The sequence below is a fragment of the Malurus melanocephalus genome, unplaced genomic scaffold (genome assembly GCF_030028575.1).
Source record: "Malurus melanocephalus ecotype Western Australia unplaced genomic scaffold, MMel_1.1 scaffold_456, whole genome shotgun sequence".
Classification (NCBI taxonomy): Eukaryota; Metazoa; Chordata; class Aves; order Passeriformes; family Maluridae; genus Malurus; species Malurus melanocephalus.
Genome location: NW_026623688.1, coordinates 41,886 through 61,801, shown reverse-complemented (window position 1 = coordinate 61,801; position 19,916 = coordinate 41,886). Strand labels below are relative to the sequence as shown.

The 19,916-nt window shown below is 36.1% G+C and overlaps 1 protein-coding gene across 1 annotated transcript in view; it reads right to left on the bottom strand.

The window, feature by feature from the left end:
* Positions 1-13: 13 nt before the first annotated feature.
* KHDRBS3 (KH RNA binding domain containing, signal transduction associated 3) overlaps positions 14-19,916 on the bottom strand; it is a gene marked incomplete at its 5' end in the record, with an annotated part of 53,375 nt that continues 33,472 nt past the window's right edge. The window contains 4 exons of the mRNA XM_057380502.1: positions 14-1,222; positions 3,211-3,267; positions 3,684-4,797; positions 8,220-8,278. Coding sequence (XP_057236485.1) covers positions 4,706-4,797; positions 8,220-8,278 — 151 coding nt within the window. The remainder of the gene's footprint in view (positions 1,223-3,210; positions 3,268-3,683; positions 4,798-8,219; positions 8,279-19,916) is intronic.

The window sequence follows — 19,916 nt, the reverse complement described above, 5'->3', positions numbered from 1 at the left end:
CTGGCTGTAGAAAACATTTTAGAAATGCAGTTTAATCACAGTGACAGATGATGCCAGGGAAAAACCTCTCCAGATTGTGAGATTGACTGATAAAATCACTTTATATAYTGTGAGGTTAAAAATAAACACCTTTTTTATGGTTAGTTTTTAAAATCTACTAAAAATTGTCTTACTCAAGGTAATTTGATCAGTGCCACAGTTAATAGGAAATATTTTTATTCACATCTCCACAGTTTCAAAGCTATTTTTCAGTAGTCAGTACACGGAATTAGAAGCTATGAAAACCTGTTGAATGGGCAGCATTTTGGTGGGAAGCTATCAACTTGTTTATTTTCAAAACAGCAACAACATAGAACCAAATTTTGCTTTTTGTTGGTAATAATTTGAGATTCAGTGAAGAAAAATGCATCTGATAGAACTGTAACTGAGGAACAAGAAACACATGCTTTGCAACCAGTATTTATGAAAAAGAACACAAGAAAATAAACTGTCAGAACTTTATTTCTGTTACAAATTATCACAATCACAATTAATATAAAACAAAGCACTGAGGAAACATGACTTGGATACAAGATTTATCAAGGTGTAAAAGCCTCATCCAAGACTCTACTACTAAAAAACCTGTGACTGTGTATTAGAGAAAAKATTTCTATGCATCAAACACCAAGTGAAAGAGGATAAGCAGCATAGTATAATTGACAGGGATTAAACACCTTCATGTTGTACAAGTTTTTGAAGGAAATGGAAGTTGGAGCTTATTTCTACCCAAGAGTCTTGTTTTGAGCAGAATTGTTTACAATTAGCTATTAAGAAAAGCTTCAGCAGAAWACACCAATCTTCAATTTAACTTATCCATGTTGTTCATACATCAGACAAGCTATTTCCAAAAGCATTTAACTTCTAGTTATGAGACTTCACACACTCTCTTACACTTGCTGCATAAGGCTAAAAAGAGTCACTAAAGAACGGGAGGTTGCGTTATTGCTTTGTAACAGGAACTTAGATGGAAAATCTTTATTGAGCTCCAAATAAAACATTGTTGCATCAMTATACAATTAAGAGTTTCAATATACAATTATTTAAAAAGTGTATGCTGTTATACACTTTAAGGCTTTCATACAAGAAATGCTGAGCAGGATTTTCATACTCCATCTCATCGGTGTCTGAGCACACAGGTAAGTACAATGCTCTAAGCAGTCCATAATTAACATGGCAGAAGTTCCTGAAAAAGAGCAAAACACACTTCATTGGCACCTATTTTGAGACTAGAGACCATGAATTGTCTGAAGACTGTCACACTGTAAGTATGGGAATCAGATAATCATGCATTTAAAAAATGTATGCAGACCTAGGCAACCACTGCAGAAATTATCACTGAAATTCAGTGAAAATTTTATWAAAAGATTCAACAAAGGCAAATTATTCATATGATTAATTATGACTATCACCCTTACTTGTCTGGCCAGTAACACATAGTAACAGGCCAATGTCAGAGTACAAAACTCTACTGGAATGTGTACACGTAAGCTTGTCACAATGGTAGAAAGGATGACCTTCTACTTTTTTTTTTTTTTTTTTAATTTAGAGACCTTTTTAAATAACTTTTCCCTCTGATCAAAATCTAACAGATTAAAGATATTACTCCACAGAAGAGAAATGCAACAGCAGAACAATGCTAGTGCATGTTATTTTAGGAGAGAGAAGTTTTGCACTGCAAAAATATAGTTCTGAAGAGTTTCCAATATCAGTTGCTTGAACTGATGTAGTTTATTGTGCACACACAGAACATGAGAATTCCTACAACAGTTTTGTTTAAGAGGCATGAAAACACATTTTCTTAGGAGAAATAAGATGTATCAATGTGGAGCATTGGAAGAAGGAAGAGTTAATTCACATGGTAATCACTCAGTGGTGAACCTAAAGAGCCTATGCTATAAGGGAAACACTTTTTTCCACCCCAAAGGGAACCTAAAACAATTGAAGGTTCTTTAGAACTTAGGGCAGAGTAGCAGAGAAGTATCACACATGCTGATCACACATTCATCCTCCACACTGGAGGCACTATGAAAATATGGCATTAAATAAAAGAGAGTTGGATAAACATTACAGAACCGTGAACCCATTTCTGAGTCACTTATTTACCAGCCACCCTTGCTACTAGATATTTGAGTTTCAACCCTTCAAGTTTCATTCTATTTAATATAATACATGGTATTTGCAGATGAACACTTCCTATGTAATTCATCATACTACATGATTTAAGACGTGAACAAGGAGAGATTTGGCCAATTGTTATAAATACTTTTAAAAGATATTTATATATTCAGTTTTGCCATAGCAATTCTAGCAGCTRGTATTAAATCTTTGCCCTCTGAGCCCCAAAGGGGAGGAATCTTCTCCAAGCTCTCCTACTCTTAGAGTCCTTTGATTTAAGCCCTTAAAACGCTCAAAATTGTTCTAAAGCCATTTTGTATRTGCAAAAGGTTCCTTTAGCCTGTGACAGCAGCCTCCTAAATTTACTGCAGTACACAGAGGCAGTGCAACTTATGCAATATTTCACAGTACAGAGCTCTATTTATCTGAGCCTTGTCAACTAAMGGCACCGAGATCATGAGGTTAGCAGGAAAAATTACCATTCCAAGCAGGAAAAATATCTGTTTATTTAAAATATACACCATCTCCACAAAAATACAGTTATATTATTTCTTACTTTATATGTTGAATTGACCTGAAACAGTAGAATCAGCTACTCTTCAGCTGATGTTTCTTAATGGATTTGTTCTCCTTGCATTTATGACAGAAACCAGTCTGCTATTTGTGCAGATATGCTTGACTGTGAAAATCAGCCTACAAAACGTATTTTACAAATTTTAGACCTGTTTGTTGACCAGATTAGAGTTTTAAATTCCCATTTGAAAACTACCAGCATTAAATTACATTCAGTTTCTTTAGCTTCCTCTGTCCAATCAAATACCTMATGGTTTGAGATGCTGTCAAAGCTATGCACACCTTTCAATAAACTGCCAGAGRAGTGCCCACACACTGTGACAGCTCAATGTCCTGATTAATGATAGYTCAAAACAATTACTTTTCCAACCAGAACTGAACACAGACAGCAATGCCTAAATTAAACCTTTGTGCAGAATTAAGGACCTGATCAAAASTTCCATTATTTAACTAATAATTTCACACATGAGCAAAGATACCTACCAAAGCATCAGAAGATTAGGGTTTTTGTTCTCTTGGCTGTCCAAGGAGGTGAGTTTCCTGACAAGAGAGAAAAAAAAAGATAATTTTACTAAGTTTCAAAGGATTTCAAATAAAAACTAAAGAAAACAGCATAAATCAAACTATAATTAATAGAAACAATGCTTAAAAAAAGCTTTAGATAACATTTTCAATGTTTAAGTAACTAAAATTTATGGAAAAATAATATCTTACAAACTATTAGTTATGAGGTTTTACAGTTGTTTAATAGGGAATAGTTTGTCCAAATTTAACTAGCTAAGCTAAGGCTTTTTAGATGACTAATACAAATTAAACGTTTTAAAATGAGAATTTAGGTGTCCTCACAAGTCTTTCCTACATTCTAAAATGAAACTTTCTAAGTTGTAGCCTCCCTGTTTTTATTGGTTATATTAAGGTAACTTAAGTGAGATTAAAATCTTATTTGATTTATTTACCTTTGCAAATGAAGACCGTTTTAAGGGTTACACATCCTCTGCCTCTGACGAAAGCGACCTCAATTAGTCAAGTCAGAAAGTCTTTAAAAGCTTTGTGTTTATTGCTTCCAGCACGGAGCGAGGTGGTCATTAAGGTACCAAAATTCTCATAAAAATTCCAAAGTTGCACTAGTGAAAAAATGCTCAACAAGGTGAAAACTAGTCACATCTTTTTCCAGAAAATTCATTAGCTATTTTAAACCATTTTTTAAAAACAGAAGTATTTTGATTTAATGTGGCACTCAAGAAGATCCAAACCATTTGGATATTTTAAACAGCATTTATATCTCCTGTGAGTATATAGAGAGATACATTTAAGTTTAAACCATTTTGTTTTAAAAGAAGTTGCACAATGTTTAATATGAGCCTTTTATGCTGATCACTGTTAAACATTTCTCCCTGTTTACTACTATTTATGAAGTTTTATTATAAGATAAAGCATAAAATTAATCTCACACACACTGATTTTCTTTCAAAAGTTTATTTAGTATCAAGCAAGGGTAAAACTTTGCTTAACACTACAGAACATTTCAAGACTTGAGTTACAAAATACCACATTATTCGCATTTGTAGTTTGCTTCCCTTTTTACGCATGTTTGCAAAGAGAAAATCTAGCAAATGGCTGAAAATAAAAGCTAAAAACTAAATTGTTGAAAACCTTTAAAATAAAAGGTTACGCTTATGTTAAAAAGAATGGACTAACGTATTTAGTAAACCTATTTTTTGTTTAACACTAGTTAATCAAAGGTTATTTTTTTGATCACCTATTTTTTCAAACACAGTTTGGAAATAACAAAGTTCCTTGTTTTACATATCTTTCTGTCCAGGTTGTTCTTTCAACAAAATGTTTTAAGTTCAGTCCATCCATTCAGATATTTTATGCACTTTGAGTTAATAAAAAGGGATTGTTCATAGAAAAAATTACTTTGAACAGTATACAGGACTGGTGGAGATTGGATATTTCACAACATCAGATAGTACAATCAGTATCTGGCATATGGCTGGTCTCTGTAGACTCCTTTTGTTGTCCTTGCAGAAGGTGTCTTGTGTCGTGAGTTGGTCCATTCTTCTTGTCCTACAAGAAAAAAAACCAACATGGTCAGAGCCTTTAAAACATTTTTAGATGCTGCATTTATTTCTTCTTATCTGTGATTCAAATACCCACATTCTCTTTACAGAAACCAACGTTTAAAAAGGGAAATCTAACACTTGAAACAAGAAACCCATCCASCTGAGCTATCCTACAATGATTTCTCAGCACATGASAGCAGGGAGTGCAACAGGCTAATGGCAAAAATATTTAGGGCTCTGGAAATTCAGCTGGACCTCATTGCTGCAAATGCACAGAAATGTCAGCTCCAGGAACAGACACACCAATAATTGCAAAGGGGTGAAATGAATGRAGGGTATGAATTATGTATAAGGAAAAAAGCTGCCCTCAGAAAAAAGTTTCTCTGCATCAGTACCAATTTAGGCCYAATTCAAACACACCAACCAAGCCTCAAGGATCACTACAAACACCTGTGGCTTTTAACATCCTAGGGCAAATATTCMATTTCTCTGGAGGTAAACATACACCTTCTCTGAAATGCAAAAAATAGGAGGGCAGATTATAAAAAAAAAATTTACAAGGACAAGGAACATTTGTTGTCTGATTTTTGGCTATAAAGTAAGTTTGTAAAAAAGCTTGTGCTTTACTTAATGATTCATACTCCTACCACCTTTTAATGGTAATAAATGTTTTAACAAAGCAGCAAAAATTATCTTAATTGAGAGTCAGAYCTACTATGCCAGGCAGTTGCAAAAGGGAAAACACAGGATTAYACACAGAACATAAGGAAACAATGAAACAGTACTTAGATACACTTCAATGATGTGAACAAATCAGAGTGCTATGTCACATCTGTGCTAACAAATTTTTTTTAAAAGCACAAAAAAAATCCCACAAAAAAACCCCAAAACAATACCAAAAAAAACAACCCCCCCCCCCCAAAAAAACCCAAACTACCCACAAAAAACCAAGAAAAACCCTGAACAAGACCCCCGCCAATAACAACCAAAAAACCCCACCCAAAATGCAAAACCACCTTAAAACAATGTATGTGTTTCTATACCTATTTTTGCAGAATTGCTCTACCCTAAACAGACAGGTGCCCCAGTGAACCCAATGCAATCCAGAAACTAAGGGTGGAATCCAGTGTATGTCAGACTTAAATAGAGACATAACTTCRTCTCTCTAGTCCATTAAAAGAAAAAATAAAATAAACTCGAAGAACCCCTGCRCTCTGAATGCCGAGTAACTTGCTCTGACATGAGATATCTGAAATTAGATTACAAGAATCCCGTATGTCAAGGGTTCATTTCACAATCCCTTCACAGAAGCCTCATCCTAACTACTTTTTAATAATGTAGGTTGTAGGTGGCTGCCTGCAGAGTCCGGGTTATGAATCATACCCAGGTGGGTCAGGACACTTGCCTAGGAGGTAAAAGGAACAAGTTCAAATTCAGTGTAAGGTTGAAAGAATTAAACTTGTACCTCAGGCAACTATCTGGTAACAACTTCTTGTTCATCACCCAGAAAGTAAGGTTTACATTAAAAAAGAAAAAGACCCTGAGCCTAACAGTAACGGAAGGTGACTGAGGGGCAGGAATTAAAAATATCCAAGCTCTTMAACACTGCTGCAAGAATTGTTTAAATGGAAAGAGCAATCTTGGYCACAGTTTAGGGGAATACTTGATCTTTTTCAAGCAGTTGATAAAATCAGTAGGGTTAAGGTTTACCTTACTGTTTATCAGTTGTCATTTTGGTGTTGTTTAGGGCTCCAAATCCCAAAGACACTGATACTCTTCCTACACCCTCTGGACTGTTACCTGAGTTTCTCAGAGGAGGAAAAGTTCAGGTTCTTCCTAGGAATCTGAACTTCCTGTCCATCAATGGACAACCACCTGCTCACTAGGCAATCTTAGTCTGAGGCACCTCATGTTCTTTACGTGTAGTGAAGATGGTTATTAATCTCTAACTCTGCTTTTAAGGGATATACTTAAGAAATTAAGTGTATAACTATTCATATGTGCAAAAAYTTCAGCAGCTGCAACCCATAATCATTCTTCAAGGCATTTATAGTCTTTCTCTCAACTTGAGTAAATACATCACTTAATATTCTGAGTGGCTGTGCTTTGATAAATAGAAAACCAATTTTAAATGCAAAAGCAATGAAAAATCCATATTTTCAACCTTAAATACTGCAATCAATATCTCTCCCCATCAGTCTATCTATATTAAGCAGTTTCATACATTTTTTCCCCCATCAATTCTGCATTAATGAAATAGTCTTGGAAATACCAGGTTTATAATGGCAAACAGTTTATTTTAATGCTGAAATAAAGATTTAAGCTATATATCTATCAACACCAACTGAAAGTGCTGGGGTACAGAGGAATTTCAAATGACCTCTTCTTTTGATGAACTGACTTTCCCCTTAAGCAAAATAATTAGTTTAAGCAGATATGTTGGGCATGCTAGTGCAGTAGGTGCCTTTATCAGAACGTAGTGAAGGTCATTTTAGTTTCCAGCAGGAAGCACTTCCAAATTGCATTAAAGAAATAGACCTTGGCATACTTTAAGCAGAACTCTAAAATCATTGAAGTGTACATAGAATCACAACTTTTACACAGGTTGCTAACAATCCTCCAGTGTTTGAGATTTGAGAGACCTAGATTGCATTTCTCTGWTCTCCAGCCAGAGACTTAACATTTATCCCTTAAGCAAAGGTGCCTTTTAATATTCTTTATGCCTCTAACCCATAACCCATTTCTTTAATTAAACCTGTCACTACCACACTTCTACATTAAAAAAAAGAAAAAAGTGATCTTTACCACTGGCATATATTTTTTGCTTCATTATGCATTGTTTTGTCTCCATACAGAGTAACCCACTGCCCTCATGTCCATTAGCCACCTAAAGTACTTCCCTAACCTTTACATAATGACTCCCTGCYTGATTTCCCAAGACTGATGCATGAAAATGAACTGATACAAAAAGACCATACGAGGCTAAAACACACTCAATTAGGCCCCAATTCAGCTGGGAGCTCCAGCACATATTCTTACCTTGTATTGAGTCTCAATGCAAGCTGTAACACACCAGAAGCATTTGCTTTTGGCAGACAAAAGTTCCTGGAAAAAGGTCCTACACCCCCATTGTTTTTCTTAAATCTCACTGAATGTGACATGAAAAGGCTGCGTGCATCGTGATTTAAGTTTTATTTTCTCTGCTTCTTTGGTTTTAGTTTCCCATGACTGCGTTAGCTAACAGACCACAGAGGGCATTTTTCTCAATAAGCACACGAGGAGCTCTGTGACAGCTCAGGAATCCCTGAACAGCCGTTCCCTGCTGCAGGACTGAGCCTTGCCTCACAGAAATTATTCTTTCATTAGGATTTTTTTTTTTTTCCAGGAGTCTGCTGCTGCAGTCATTGAGCTCGTAAAGCCACTCACCGTAGGAGTCGTAGGTGTCTTCACTCAGTCCATGGCCATAATCGTAGTAATCTGCTCCACTGCGGGCAGGAGAGACRTGGGGAGAACAAGAATGAAAGAGTTATGAGAATCAATCTTTGTTACTCATTTTATCACTGCAAAGAAAGCTTGAAGGATACAAGACATGCCTATATGGCACGCCTATATAGGAAAGGTAAGTACCCATGTGACAGTGAAAACTGAGGTCCTGCTTGTTTATTAGTTAGAAACTATATTTAATTTAATTTAGGAWTTTTTTTTTCATCACTCAGRTACTCATCCAYATTGCAAATGCAGATGTGGGAATTTCTCATTTAAAATTATAGTTGGGAAGGTTAAAGATCTTATAAGTGTTAATGAAAAAACTGGAGATGTAGGTACTGAACCAATTAATTTGTCTTATTAATTTGTCCTTTTCATTACCTACTGCTGCCCGTGKATCTTCCAATTCCCTCATAAGAATGCAATAAAGGGCAAACAATTCGGTGATTGGAGGGTTATACGGCTGCTGTGTGTGTACAAGTGCCAGTGTCTTCAAATCAAGACAGAAGTAGATTAATAAAATGCTATCATTTTAACAGGCAGATAAGAAATGACAAAAGGAACTATAATAAAAGCTGAAATCTGTAGTTGTTAGGATTCAAGAGTGTATGAATATMCTAACCATGGCCTAAACGAGTCGTCCATTTCTTAATGGTATTTGTATTAAGATACCAAATGCAAAGTGAAAAACAATCCTTATTACACTCTATTCCATTATGCTTTCAAATTTCATGTAAATGTAGCTAYATGTAGTCTTTTACACAGTTTGTAGGACATCAAAAGCAAGTGCCTAAATAGTTTTTTCCCCCTTTTTTTCTAACCACAGCCAGACAGGGCTGACAGTATTTGAAAATACTAACTGATGCTACCAAATCATTACCCTCTGAGTGAGAAGGAAATCACTAATATATGATCATTACCAAGTAATTACTGATATTGACAAACTGTTCCTAACATTAGATTGATTGCTAACAAAATAAACACCAGAGAAAAAATAAGCAATTTATAGCCTTAACAATAATTAGCAGGAAAAGCATTTATATAAAACAAACAACACATCAAAATCACTTCTGAGCTGACGAAAGAATTTGCTGTGCTTGGGTTGTTTGTGTTTTCATTTGGATTTCTTTCCCCTTCGTTTTTTCCCTAAAATTAAAATTTGTAAACCCTAAAAAATAACCAGGCCATTAAAAAATACAGTTTTGGTGCGCGCAAATGCATATCTATATAAAGTCTGGATGAGTATTTTTTAATTTCCGGTATGATGSTTTTTAAACAAAAACTTAACCAGATTGCACTGTGAAAACCCACAAAGAATTATCTCTACAAAACCTCTGTGTTTTTTCATGTGATGAGGATCTCAGAATAAGGGTACAGTTTGAATAAATATTTTTTTCCCTGCAGCAGCCAGTAATAGAAGTCTTTATKCTGACAATGAACTGAAAACTGACATTCACTATCCTTCCACACAGAACTTATTTATTTTAAGGCTGTCATCRAGTTTAGAAGCCTAAAGCAGCTGAGCCCCATCCCAGTATCTGTCAATCCTGTCAGAATGACTTTGCGGGGTCTCATTTCATAGATYGAATATATCTATTAAACAAAAAAATGACTCATTTTACAGCACATAAACTGCAAAACAAATAAACATCAGAAAGGAAGGAACCTTTTACTTATACTGGAAGTCTATCACAACTCATCTTTATTAACAGACAAACCTTTCAAAATTAATAATCTGTCTGAAAAGTACAMGGTATAATGGGAAGCAAACTTGCCCAGTGCAATTCAGTACTTCCTGCTCTACTTCATTCATGTTCTATGAACAAGGTCAACATTCTCCAATCAACTGTATGTTAAACAAACCTGAAGATTCAATTGAGAAAACCTAAAGAAGACCTAAAGAAAAGGGTATGTACAAATGGTTGTAAGGAGCTCTGGGTGAAAACAAAAACAAACAAAAAACTCCCACCAAAAATAACCAAACCCAAAACAGGAACAAAAAAAACATAAAAAAAAACCAACCCTCCTAAATTTTTTTTTGAAACATTTTTTCATTTAATTTGTTAAGAGTCTGAATATTCCATGGCATTCACAATCAAGACTGATGGTAACAATTTTGAATTCTTTTAGAATTACGGAAATATCTAGTTCTGTATATGAATTTACAGCTTACAGAATTGTATTTTGTGTCAAAGCAATTGCCTGCAAAAAGGAAACCGAGTCAAAGCAGCCTGCAGTACCAAACTTCTAAATTGTACATTTTAACTCATTAACTAACTGAGATAGTTGAGGTCAATTCTGCTGCAAGGACTTAAATAGCTCTATTAAACAATTCTTCAATTTTTCCTTCGGACACAAGATATGATACATATTTTTGCTTTAAATACTTTCTTTACACTTAAGACTCTTCTTATATATATTCTCTAACACTTTAGCATTCTGACTGAAGACTGTTAAGCTTTTTATTTCCCTTAAAGGATTTATTATTATTTATTAAGGAAAGGCCTTTTCRTAGAATCACAGAAAGGCTTGGGTTGGAAGGGACCTTAAACATCACCCAATTCCATGGGCTGGGACACTTTCCACYACCTCACATTGTTCCTCTTCCTTTCATTTTGTCCCATGGAAATCAAAACAAATCCACAAACCCAGCTCATTTTCTTTTTTACCTCATGTGACTCCCTCTTTTCTCAAAAATAGGTGGAAACATGACATGGATCCTTTTTAACCCAAGAAGACTAAAATATGGACTCTGCTTGGAGTTCTTTTGTTTTCAGATGTGAAATGTCTTCATGAAACCAATTTCTTTATTTTTCCTCATTTCCCATGCATGTCCTTTTTTAGATAAATAATTGGATTACTGGCTGAGTTTTCAAGCATCTTCCTAATCATCAAGTAAATGGTACAAGTGCAATTAACACTGGAATATCAGCTGTGATTCAGATCTTTTGTGCACACAGACCCTTTGCTTATATCCCCTKCTTTTTAACTTCTTTTGTATTCCCATTCCAGCATAATGGCTTTGGGCTGACAAGAGAGAAGAAAGAGATGACGAAGAAAAAAATGCTTTGATTTCCCATGTCTGTGTTAAAACTCRGAACCACTTAATGCTATGGAAGGATTAGAAAACAACAATAAACTTAAATATGTTGTTTTTAATTGCTGAGGGCTGGGCAGTAATCCTACAATGTTTAGAGAAGTGTGAAGTGAGACTGAAATAGTTTAAGGCCAGGGTAAGTGCCTGYTTTYTGTGTTAAGGGAGAAAGCTTCAGAYAGAAAGGAGCAAGCTCAGATTTTAGCACAGTATCACTGGTGAAGTAGAAATGCTTTTCTAAGGCTTTATTTAGTAAACTAGAGGGGAAGCTTCCTGCCAGTTCTCTAGAATCACTATGGGAAGTATCTTAAAATACTTTAATTTAGAGGTATTCAACATAAGCCTTCAAAGGCCCTATGAAAAATGACCTCAATTTCTCCAGCTTTTCTACTAAGCTGATTTGTTTCTGAAAATATCTTGATGAACCATAATAGAAAAAAATGTTTATTAAAAAAAAAAAAACAAACCAAACCAAGTAGGAGTTAACTGCTTTTGACATGATGGTTAAATCTTAAGGAACTTTACCTTCTGTACCATATTAACTATTAGCTTATTCTGCCTAGAGATAACTGGAACATTGTCTTGGACAGGTATCAACAGAATGGGAGTTTCAACTCAACTCTCATAGGTCTTTCACTACAAGACAGACATTGACATGCTAGAGAACATCCAGAGAAGGACAACAGAGCTGGGAAGGGTATGGAAAGTCAATCCTTTGAGGAACAGCTGATGGAGCTGGGGATGTTTACCAGAGAAAAGAAGGCTCAGGGGAGACCTTAGTGCTCCCTACAATACCCTGAAATGAGGTTGTTTCATTGGGGGTATCATTGTCTTCTCCCAGGCAACTAGAAACAGGGTGAGAGGAAATGGCCTCAAGATGTACCAGGGGAGATTCAGGTTGGACATCTGGAAGAATTTCTTCACTGAAAGTGTGATCAGACATTGGAATGAACTGCTGAGGGAGGTGGCGGAGTCACCATCCCTGGAAGTGTTCCAGGCACTCAGTGGATGTGGTTTAGTTGGATGTGGCACTCAGTGCTGTGGTTTAGTTGACAAGGTGGCGTTTGGTCAAAGGTTGGATTCYTGGGAGGTCTTTTCCAACCTTAATGATTCTGTGATTCCATATCAGAAGAGGTAATGGCTATTTTTGGAACGATCCTAAAATAGGTAGATAACCACACAGCCCAACTGCACTTCCAAAAGTGCACAGAGGTAGTAAAAATATATTGCAATTAATTCATGAGATTGCCACAGTTCTTTATATTTGATACAGGCATCTTTTGGAACATTATGACATTTCTGTGTTTGAAACAGAAGCAGTGTGGCAGGGAGCCTGGTTGCTAAGGGGAGATTAAAAGGCCTCTGACTGAAAGCTTCTCGTTTACTGGAAAATCCCAGACTTAAGCACTGACAAGCCTGGTATAAGCACTGAGTGATCTGAAACTTTCTCTGGCTTCAGTGATGAAAGACAAAAACAGCCTTTGCAAACAGTTCAACTTCCAGAAACACTTATTAGGGAAAAACTGACCAAAATTTCTGCTTTTTCTTTTTCACATGAGTATCACAAGTAATTTTGATTCCTTCAGACAGAAACTGGGGCACTTTCAGGAAGTGACAATAAAACCCTTACAAACACCTTTTGTGCCACAAAAGCTCCACAAGCAGCACCTTTGTGCTTCTACACAGAGTTTGCACAGAAAAGCAAAGCAGAAAAAACAAATGAGGATCTCTCTAGCAGGAGCTCTTAWATGATAGACCCTGACTGATATGATCACATCTGAAGAGAACTCTTCCATAAGGATAAGCCTCTTTCCATCACTCCTGTCAGATCTTCATGCTCAGCTACTTCTGATAACAAAAAACATCTGTCAATAGGAAGAGTGTCCAAGACAACAATCACCGCAGTGAAACTTCTCATAACTCCATAATTGTTGTGAACATTGAGTTTCTGTCCTCAATGCTTCTGTGGATTACTAGAACACCATTATTGTAGAACAGGACAGCATATTCTTATAGCAGGACAGCAGAAATTCAGGATATCAAGAGAAGATGCACATATTTTCTTACATCTTGTAGAAAAATTTTTAGTTAATGCCCAGTTCTGCCACTCCTTAGTAGAGATTTCTTTGGTACTTATTTTTATCCCTGCATCTCAGTTTATGTCTGTAAAACAGATAACAATCTCAGAAAATTACTGAGACCTCTATCTGAAAGCTTTACAAAATACAGAAAAATGATGCAATCTTCTCTGAATTATAGCCTATYGTACTCTCAAATGGATAATATAAACAGAAGAACCATTACCTGTAATCCTAAAAGGTGACCAGGTGCCCTCTCAAGGATTCTCTTAGCTATCACTATTTAGGAATTACTTTTTATGGCAGAAATTGTGCAAAATTTCACTTCTGAATAGTGAAATGTCCTYGAAGGCATCTGAATTCTGGTGCTACTTACCAGGCACAGGGCTATCTAGGTATTTCTAGTAGAACTCCATACTGTTGCCTAAAGCAGTTTTACCATTGAAATGTCCAGTTATTGTTGTCTCAACTCAATCAGCCTTTCCACTCATGCCCACTACATTCTTATGTCCCACCTCTCAAAAAAGGAAAGGAAAATGGCAAATAGAAGAGGTGACTGAAGCACGTGGTACAAATAAGGTTTCTCAAAAGYAGCAGGAGCTACAGCTTTACCTTGAAATTATGAATACTTTAGCAACAATTCATCCCTGAACATGAGAAATACTACTCATATTAGTGTCAAAAATTTGCTGCATCAAATATAGCACCAGYAGAAAAGCTAAAAACTCAGGTTGCATAAACTCAGCATTTTGGTTTGGGTGGAGAATTAGATTCAAGCCTCAGCCACCCCACACTTCTGTGTGGTTTGCAAAGCAGGTTGTGAACTGCTACCAGAAGAAGCTAAACTGGAAGTCTTTAATTATCCAGGTGTGTACAAATCATATTCCAGCTACTAAATGGAGAAAAAAAAGACATGAAACAACATTAACATCAGAAAAAGATGTATTTTCTTCCCTCTCTTTTCAAACAGACAATATTACTCTGGAYAGTGGAAGTAGCAGAGCACAGTGAAGATCTGAGTGAGATCAGTTAAAGTATCTTCAGACCATTCACTGCAGTACTGGAAAAAGCTGAGGGTATTATTCCAAGTAATTCTTGGTTATTCTTATATTTTTTGTTTGCTGAAAGAACAGTACAATTTTCAGCAGCTGAAACTGAGGAAGTTTTGAGAGACAAGGTATTGTTCAGTCCTGGTTTTGTATTAATCAAAAATAATGGAAGTGCCATCAAGGAATACAYTTGGTCAAAGAAAGATTAGGTTTAATTGTTTTCAGCGCTGCATAATCATAAGCTTTACCATGCTCAAGATCTTTCCAGATGCACTTCCCTAACATCCTTTGACCAGCAGGGTCCAAATGTTGCCTCTCCAGGTACAATAAGGCAGGACTCTTCCTCTGAAGGACAATTCAATCCATTTAAGTGCAAAGATTTATTTCCTGGTCTCATGTGAGCTCCACTACTTCTGTCCATATGTATCTATCAGGTATTTTACATACAGCTCTCATGATACAATTACATCAACATAAATGTGGTTATGATGGTTACTAACACAAYACTTTTCACTATCTGTACCTGAGCTATATCAAAATTGTGCTTAAAAGAACAATTCACAGGCCTCAATACTGAAATAAAATATAAGGACAAACAATTAAGAACCTTGTAAARTTTTTCTGCAACCATCTCCCATTTTTAAATTGCCCAATTAAAGAGGCATTTCCTTACCAATAGAAAGAGGCAAGATTTTTCTTCCCTTGAAAGCAAACTGAATACAACAGGGTAGTCAAGAGACAAAACTGCAACTTCCAATTACTGTTAGTAAGTAGACAAAGTGTGTTGACTACCAACCTGCAAAACAGTGTCAAATCTTCATCTACAAAAACATGTTCTGTGACAAAAATATGTTCTGAGCTGATGCAGCATGATTTCTCAGTCAACTAATAGGCACTGGCTTCCAAAGGYGAGTTTCCAGTGAAGTTCCTTCTTAACAACACACCAGGAAAAACAAGGCTTCCCTATATATGTATATATATATTTATATGTATATACATGCATATTATTCTCTGTCTACTGCAAATGTAAATTTAAGATGTCCTTTCYCTAGTCTGGAGAGACTATGTAGTCTCTCTCTTCCTTATCTCTGTATCTCTTAATCAAACTGCTGGAAAGTTAATTACAATGTGAGACATTTGAGAAGTCCTTTCTAAATGAATAACTTTAATTTGTAAGAYTGATTATCCATGTTCCGTCTCCAAAGCCCATATATCCAGCACCACCTCCACAGCATCCTGCTGATGCCTGGCAACTGGACACTCTCCCTTTCTCTTTGCTACCTACACCTCCAAGCTTAAAGAACCTTATTTTTAAAACTGTAACTCATTTGAATACTCCATATAATTAAGATTTTTTAAAYTATAACTAATTTCACAAGTTACACTAACAAGTACAATGTAGTACTTAATCTTTCAGAAATATTCCCTGTTGATGATTTTTTCCCCCTTATTTTGGACTTGAAAGATCCACTTTGACCCTCCCTTTTCTCATGTTTTCACTTGTGTAATCAGCCAAGGAAAAAATTCAAAATCCTACCAAATACTAATCCTCTTTAATTGTGTTGTGGAATTCAAACATCYAGTTTAAGATTCTGTAAAATCACCTAAGTAAAATTAAACCAATCATGCAACATTTTATATAACTTCATGAATTATTTTTTTAAAAAATTCTTCAATACTTATCATTTGAGTTACTACTTTTTGTACTACTTTAACACCTGCATATTAGTTTTATAAATTTATTTTCAAATGCATTTTTACTTGTTTCCTAAAGAAGGCACAGCAACAGTCAAATTTAATACCAAAATCATGAAGAGAACCAAATGAATTATACTGAGTATAATTAATAAATTATGAAGAGTAATCCTAACATTTATTAAGCAGCGAAGTCATCTACCAATATCAACATAAGGATTCTGAAAACCTTTTCCAGTTTCATGAGTGCAACATGAGGTATGTGTGTGCTAAGGTTTCTCCATCACTGCAGCTGAATCACCTTAGTCCTATTTCTTTCTACTGACATTTCAGATTTCTGCAAATCAATTAAAAACTTAAAATACACTAGACTTGCAGTTAAAACTATCTATGCTAATGAGGCACTGCAGAACAGTTTACCTTGTCGCATCTCAACATCTAATTAAAAAAGAAAACATTTATCTAAACCTGAAAAAATTAGATAGGGAAAAGCTGCAGTAAACAATCTTTTCCAATAATGCAAGTGCAAAAATTAAGCAGGAAACCACATGGCAGGATTTTCAGTTAAAAGCTACATTAGCTTATTTATGCTAATGCTTTAAGGCTTTRCTTTTTGCAGAATTATAACCTCCAGTACACTCTGGTACATACCAGGCTCATAAGAAACGACTACACAAAATGCCAACCCTCTGCACAACCCTCAGAAATCAAACTCCTGCAGATTGATTTGATTTATAAGTCAAAGCATGAAATAYAAACAGCTACAAGCATTAAAATGGAGAGAATTACATCTTGGAAAACTACAGTAACAGACACTTATTTGCATATAATGCATATTTATATATCCAGGAAATGCATGATTGCTGACAAACTCAACAATGTAAATTTAAAACACTGAGCATCACAAACAAACTGCTAGCAATTAACTTTCAAATACCAATAGCAACATCTCCATAAGCCAATTTCAAATCCATATGCTCAGCTCTTCATGAAAATCCTCTTATTAAACAGGAATGTCATCATCTTTTGTGTGACAGTAAGCATAGTTTAAAAAACACCTGAAAATTTGAGCTCCTAGTGGAAAATSAGGAGGGTATTTCCAAGAGCAACATACAAGGAATCAGCTTCTCTTGTAACTAAAGTGCCTCTGGAATAGCATAAAATGCACTATTTAGGGCTTTGAAGGATTTTAGCAAACCAATTTAGYTGTATTCTTCAGGCATCAGTGTAACAATGGCCACTGCCAGATTTCAATGTGTTTTTCTAAATCCTTTTCAACCCAACATCCAKTTACTCTGTTCTCAGGTAACTGCCACAAGCTACCAAACACAAAATTCCTCAAACCTTCCACACCATGGGGGTCTTTGTGCATAGTCTTCCCTATTATGCAGAAAATTTCTGTCTTGCATCAATCACTTTTGAAATAAATGGTAAAAGGTGATGGATGATAAAGGAGGCTCAGGGGGGACCTTATCCCTACAACTACCTCACAGGAGGTTGTGGAAAGGTCTTCTCCCACGTGAGAAATATTGAATATTAGGAAAAATTCACTGAAAGGATGGTCGGGCACTGGAACAGGCTGCCCAAGAAACACCAACCAGAAAGTCTTATAAAAAGTGGGGACATGGTTTGGTGGTGAGCATGGTGGTGTTGAGTTAACAGTCTCTGGATTTGATCTTGGAGAACTTCTCCAACCTTTAGAATTGTATGATTCATAATGCCATGTTGTTAACATGCCTGAGATTTACCACAGGGGTAGTTAGGTTTTTATGCATTTAAGTAAATGATCAAAGTTCCAGCATGCACTTCTTACTCCCCAACACATCAACAATAACCACTGAATGGTTYAGTGGCACTGAATAAACTCAGGTGTATTAAAGAGATTTGCCAATTCCCTCARCTCAGATTAGGTTAACTGGGCAGCTCCAAGCAACTTGCACGGATCTGTATTTATCACATTTTGATATGATTTGAAGTGATAGAAATTATTGTTAGATATATACAAAGAGCAATTGAGAAACGCTCTTTAAGCCAATGGCAAAATGGTTGCTGCCAAGAAAAATTTGTAGCACTATTAGGTAAATGTGGAAACCAGARAACAATGCAGAAAACTGCAAACAAAGCCAGCAATTTCTCCAGGTCCTATTTTTTTCCACTTTTATGTCTGTGTTTAGATTAAATTCTGCAACAGAGTGAAGATGAGATCACCTCGGCTGAAGATCTAAAATACTTCTAAAACTATAAATTATAATTGAACACAAAATAGCATTACTACATAAATTACTCATTCTTGCCCCTCAGCAGACCCTGGCACGCAGTTATACAAAGTGTTCCTCTTATAGTTTAGGATTATAGGCTAAAAAATAAAGCTACACAAAAGCTTTTTTTTTTGCCCCTAGGAAAAGTAACCCATTTTAAATCCTAGCAGACAAGCCTAAAGAAGTTCTTYGAAACTTCTGAGTGCCTGAAGCAGACAGATGGGGTTTCTCCACTATTTTTTTTTTCTTTTTGCACTGCAGTAACTGTGTTAGCCATTCTCTCTTGATAGTAAACTTAAAAGCACACAGTAAACCTCCAATGCTGCTGGAAAGGTAACAAACCCAGCCCCCTTTCTCAGCAACCTTGCCACATAATCTGAATTTCAGCACCAAACCTCATTCCCTGGCATGTTAACTCTCTGCAGCATCTGTCACTGCTATGAATGGTTGATCATAAGTACCTCTGTAGTCATCTCAATGCCATTAAGCAGATGGCAGAGCTAAATCTGAATGATGTAGTACATCTCCCTGGTGGACTTWGTTTCCATACACCACCATTATTCTACAATTCCTCAGTGATAAATCTTAYGTATTCCAGAGAACATTAAAGAGTGAGCTGACAGTGACAATTGATTTATTAGCATCCATTTCCCTTTGCCATATTAYTGTCCTCGCAAACACTTGTGCAGATCATGTATGGAGCCACTAAGGGACCAAAAGCACTTTGGCTCAATTTGAAACCTATTTCCGAGATTTAGAATAGCTAGATATTTTTCATACTGAAAATATTTAAACTACAGTTTTAAATGAAGACCCAAGTAAGTCCTCATGATCCTCCACAATACTATCAGGTGAATTTTCATAATAAAATTGGTCTAGCATGAACACCAGGCCATTAAAAGACCCATAACTTTCTGCAATAAATCCAAGTAAATAATTAMATTTCTAGACAAGCCTGAGAAGCCCTTTAAGAGCAAGCTAAGAGCAAGTTGTCTAAGGATGGATACATGCTGGTGACAAGCCCACGTGTGTCTGACATAGGCAAATACCAGCACCAGGTGTCACGAGCTTGGCTTTCACAACTGCTGCTCATATTTACCAGAAGAAACTGAAAAGGCTTTTGGAACACAACTGAACATGTGAAATTAATACATATGTGCMTAGGAGAAATTTTATGAAGGAATTCCTAACTGCATAACAGGCCCTTGACTACTAACCTAAAACCCTAATGCCTGATTGCATAGGGGGTGCATGTAGTGATAGAAGAAAAGGGGATGACTTAAAACTAAAAAGGAGAGATTTAGATGAGATATTAGAAACAAATTCTTTACTGTGAGGATGATGAGGCACTGGCACAGGCTGCCCAGAGAAGCTGTGGATGCCCCATCCCTGGAAGTGTTCAAGGCCAGGTTGGACAGAGCTTGGAGTAATCCATGGAAGGTGTCCCTGCCCATGGCAGGGGG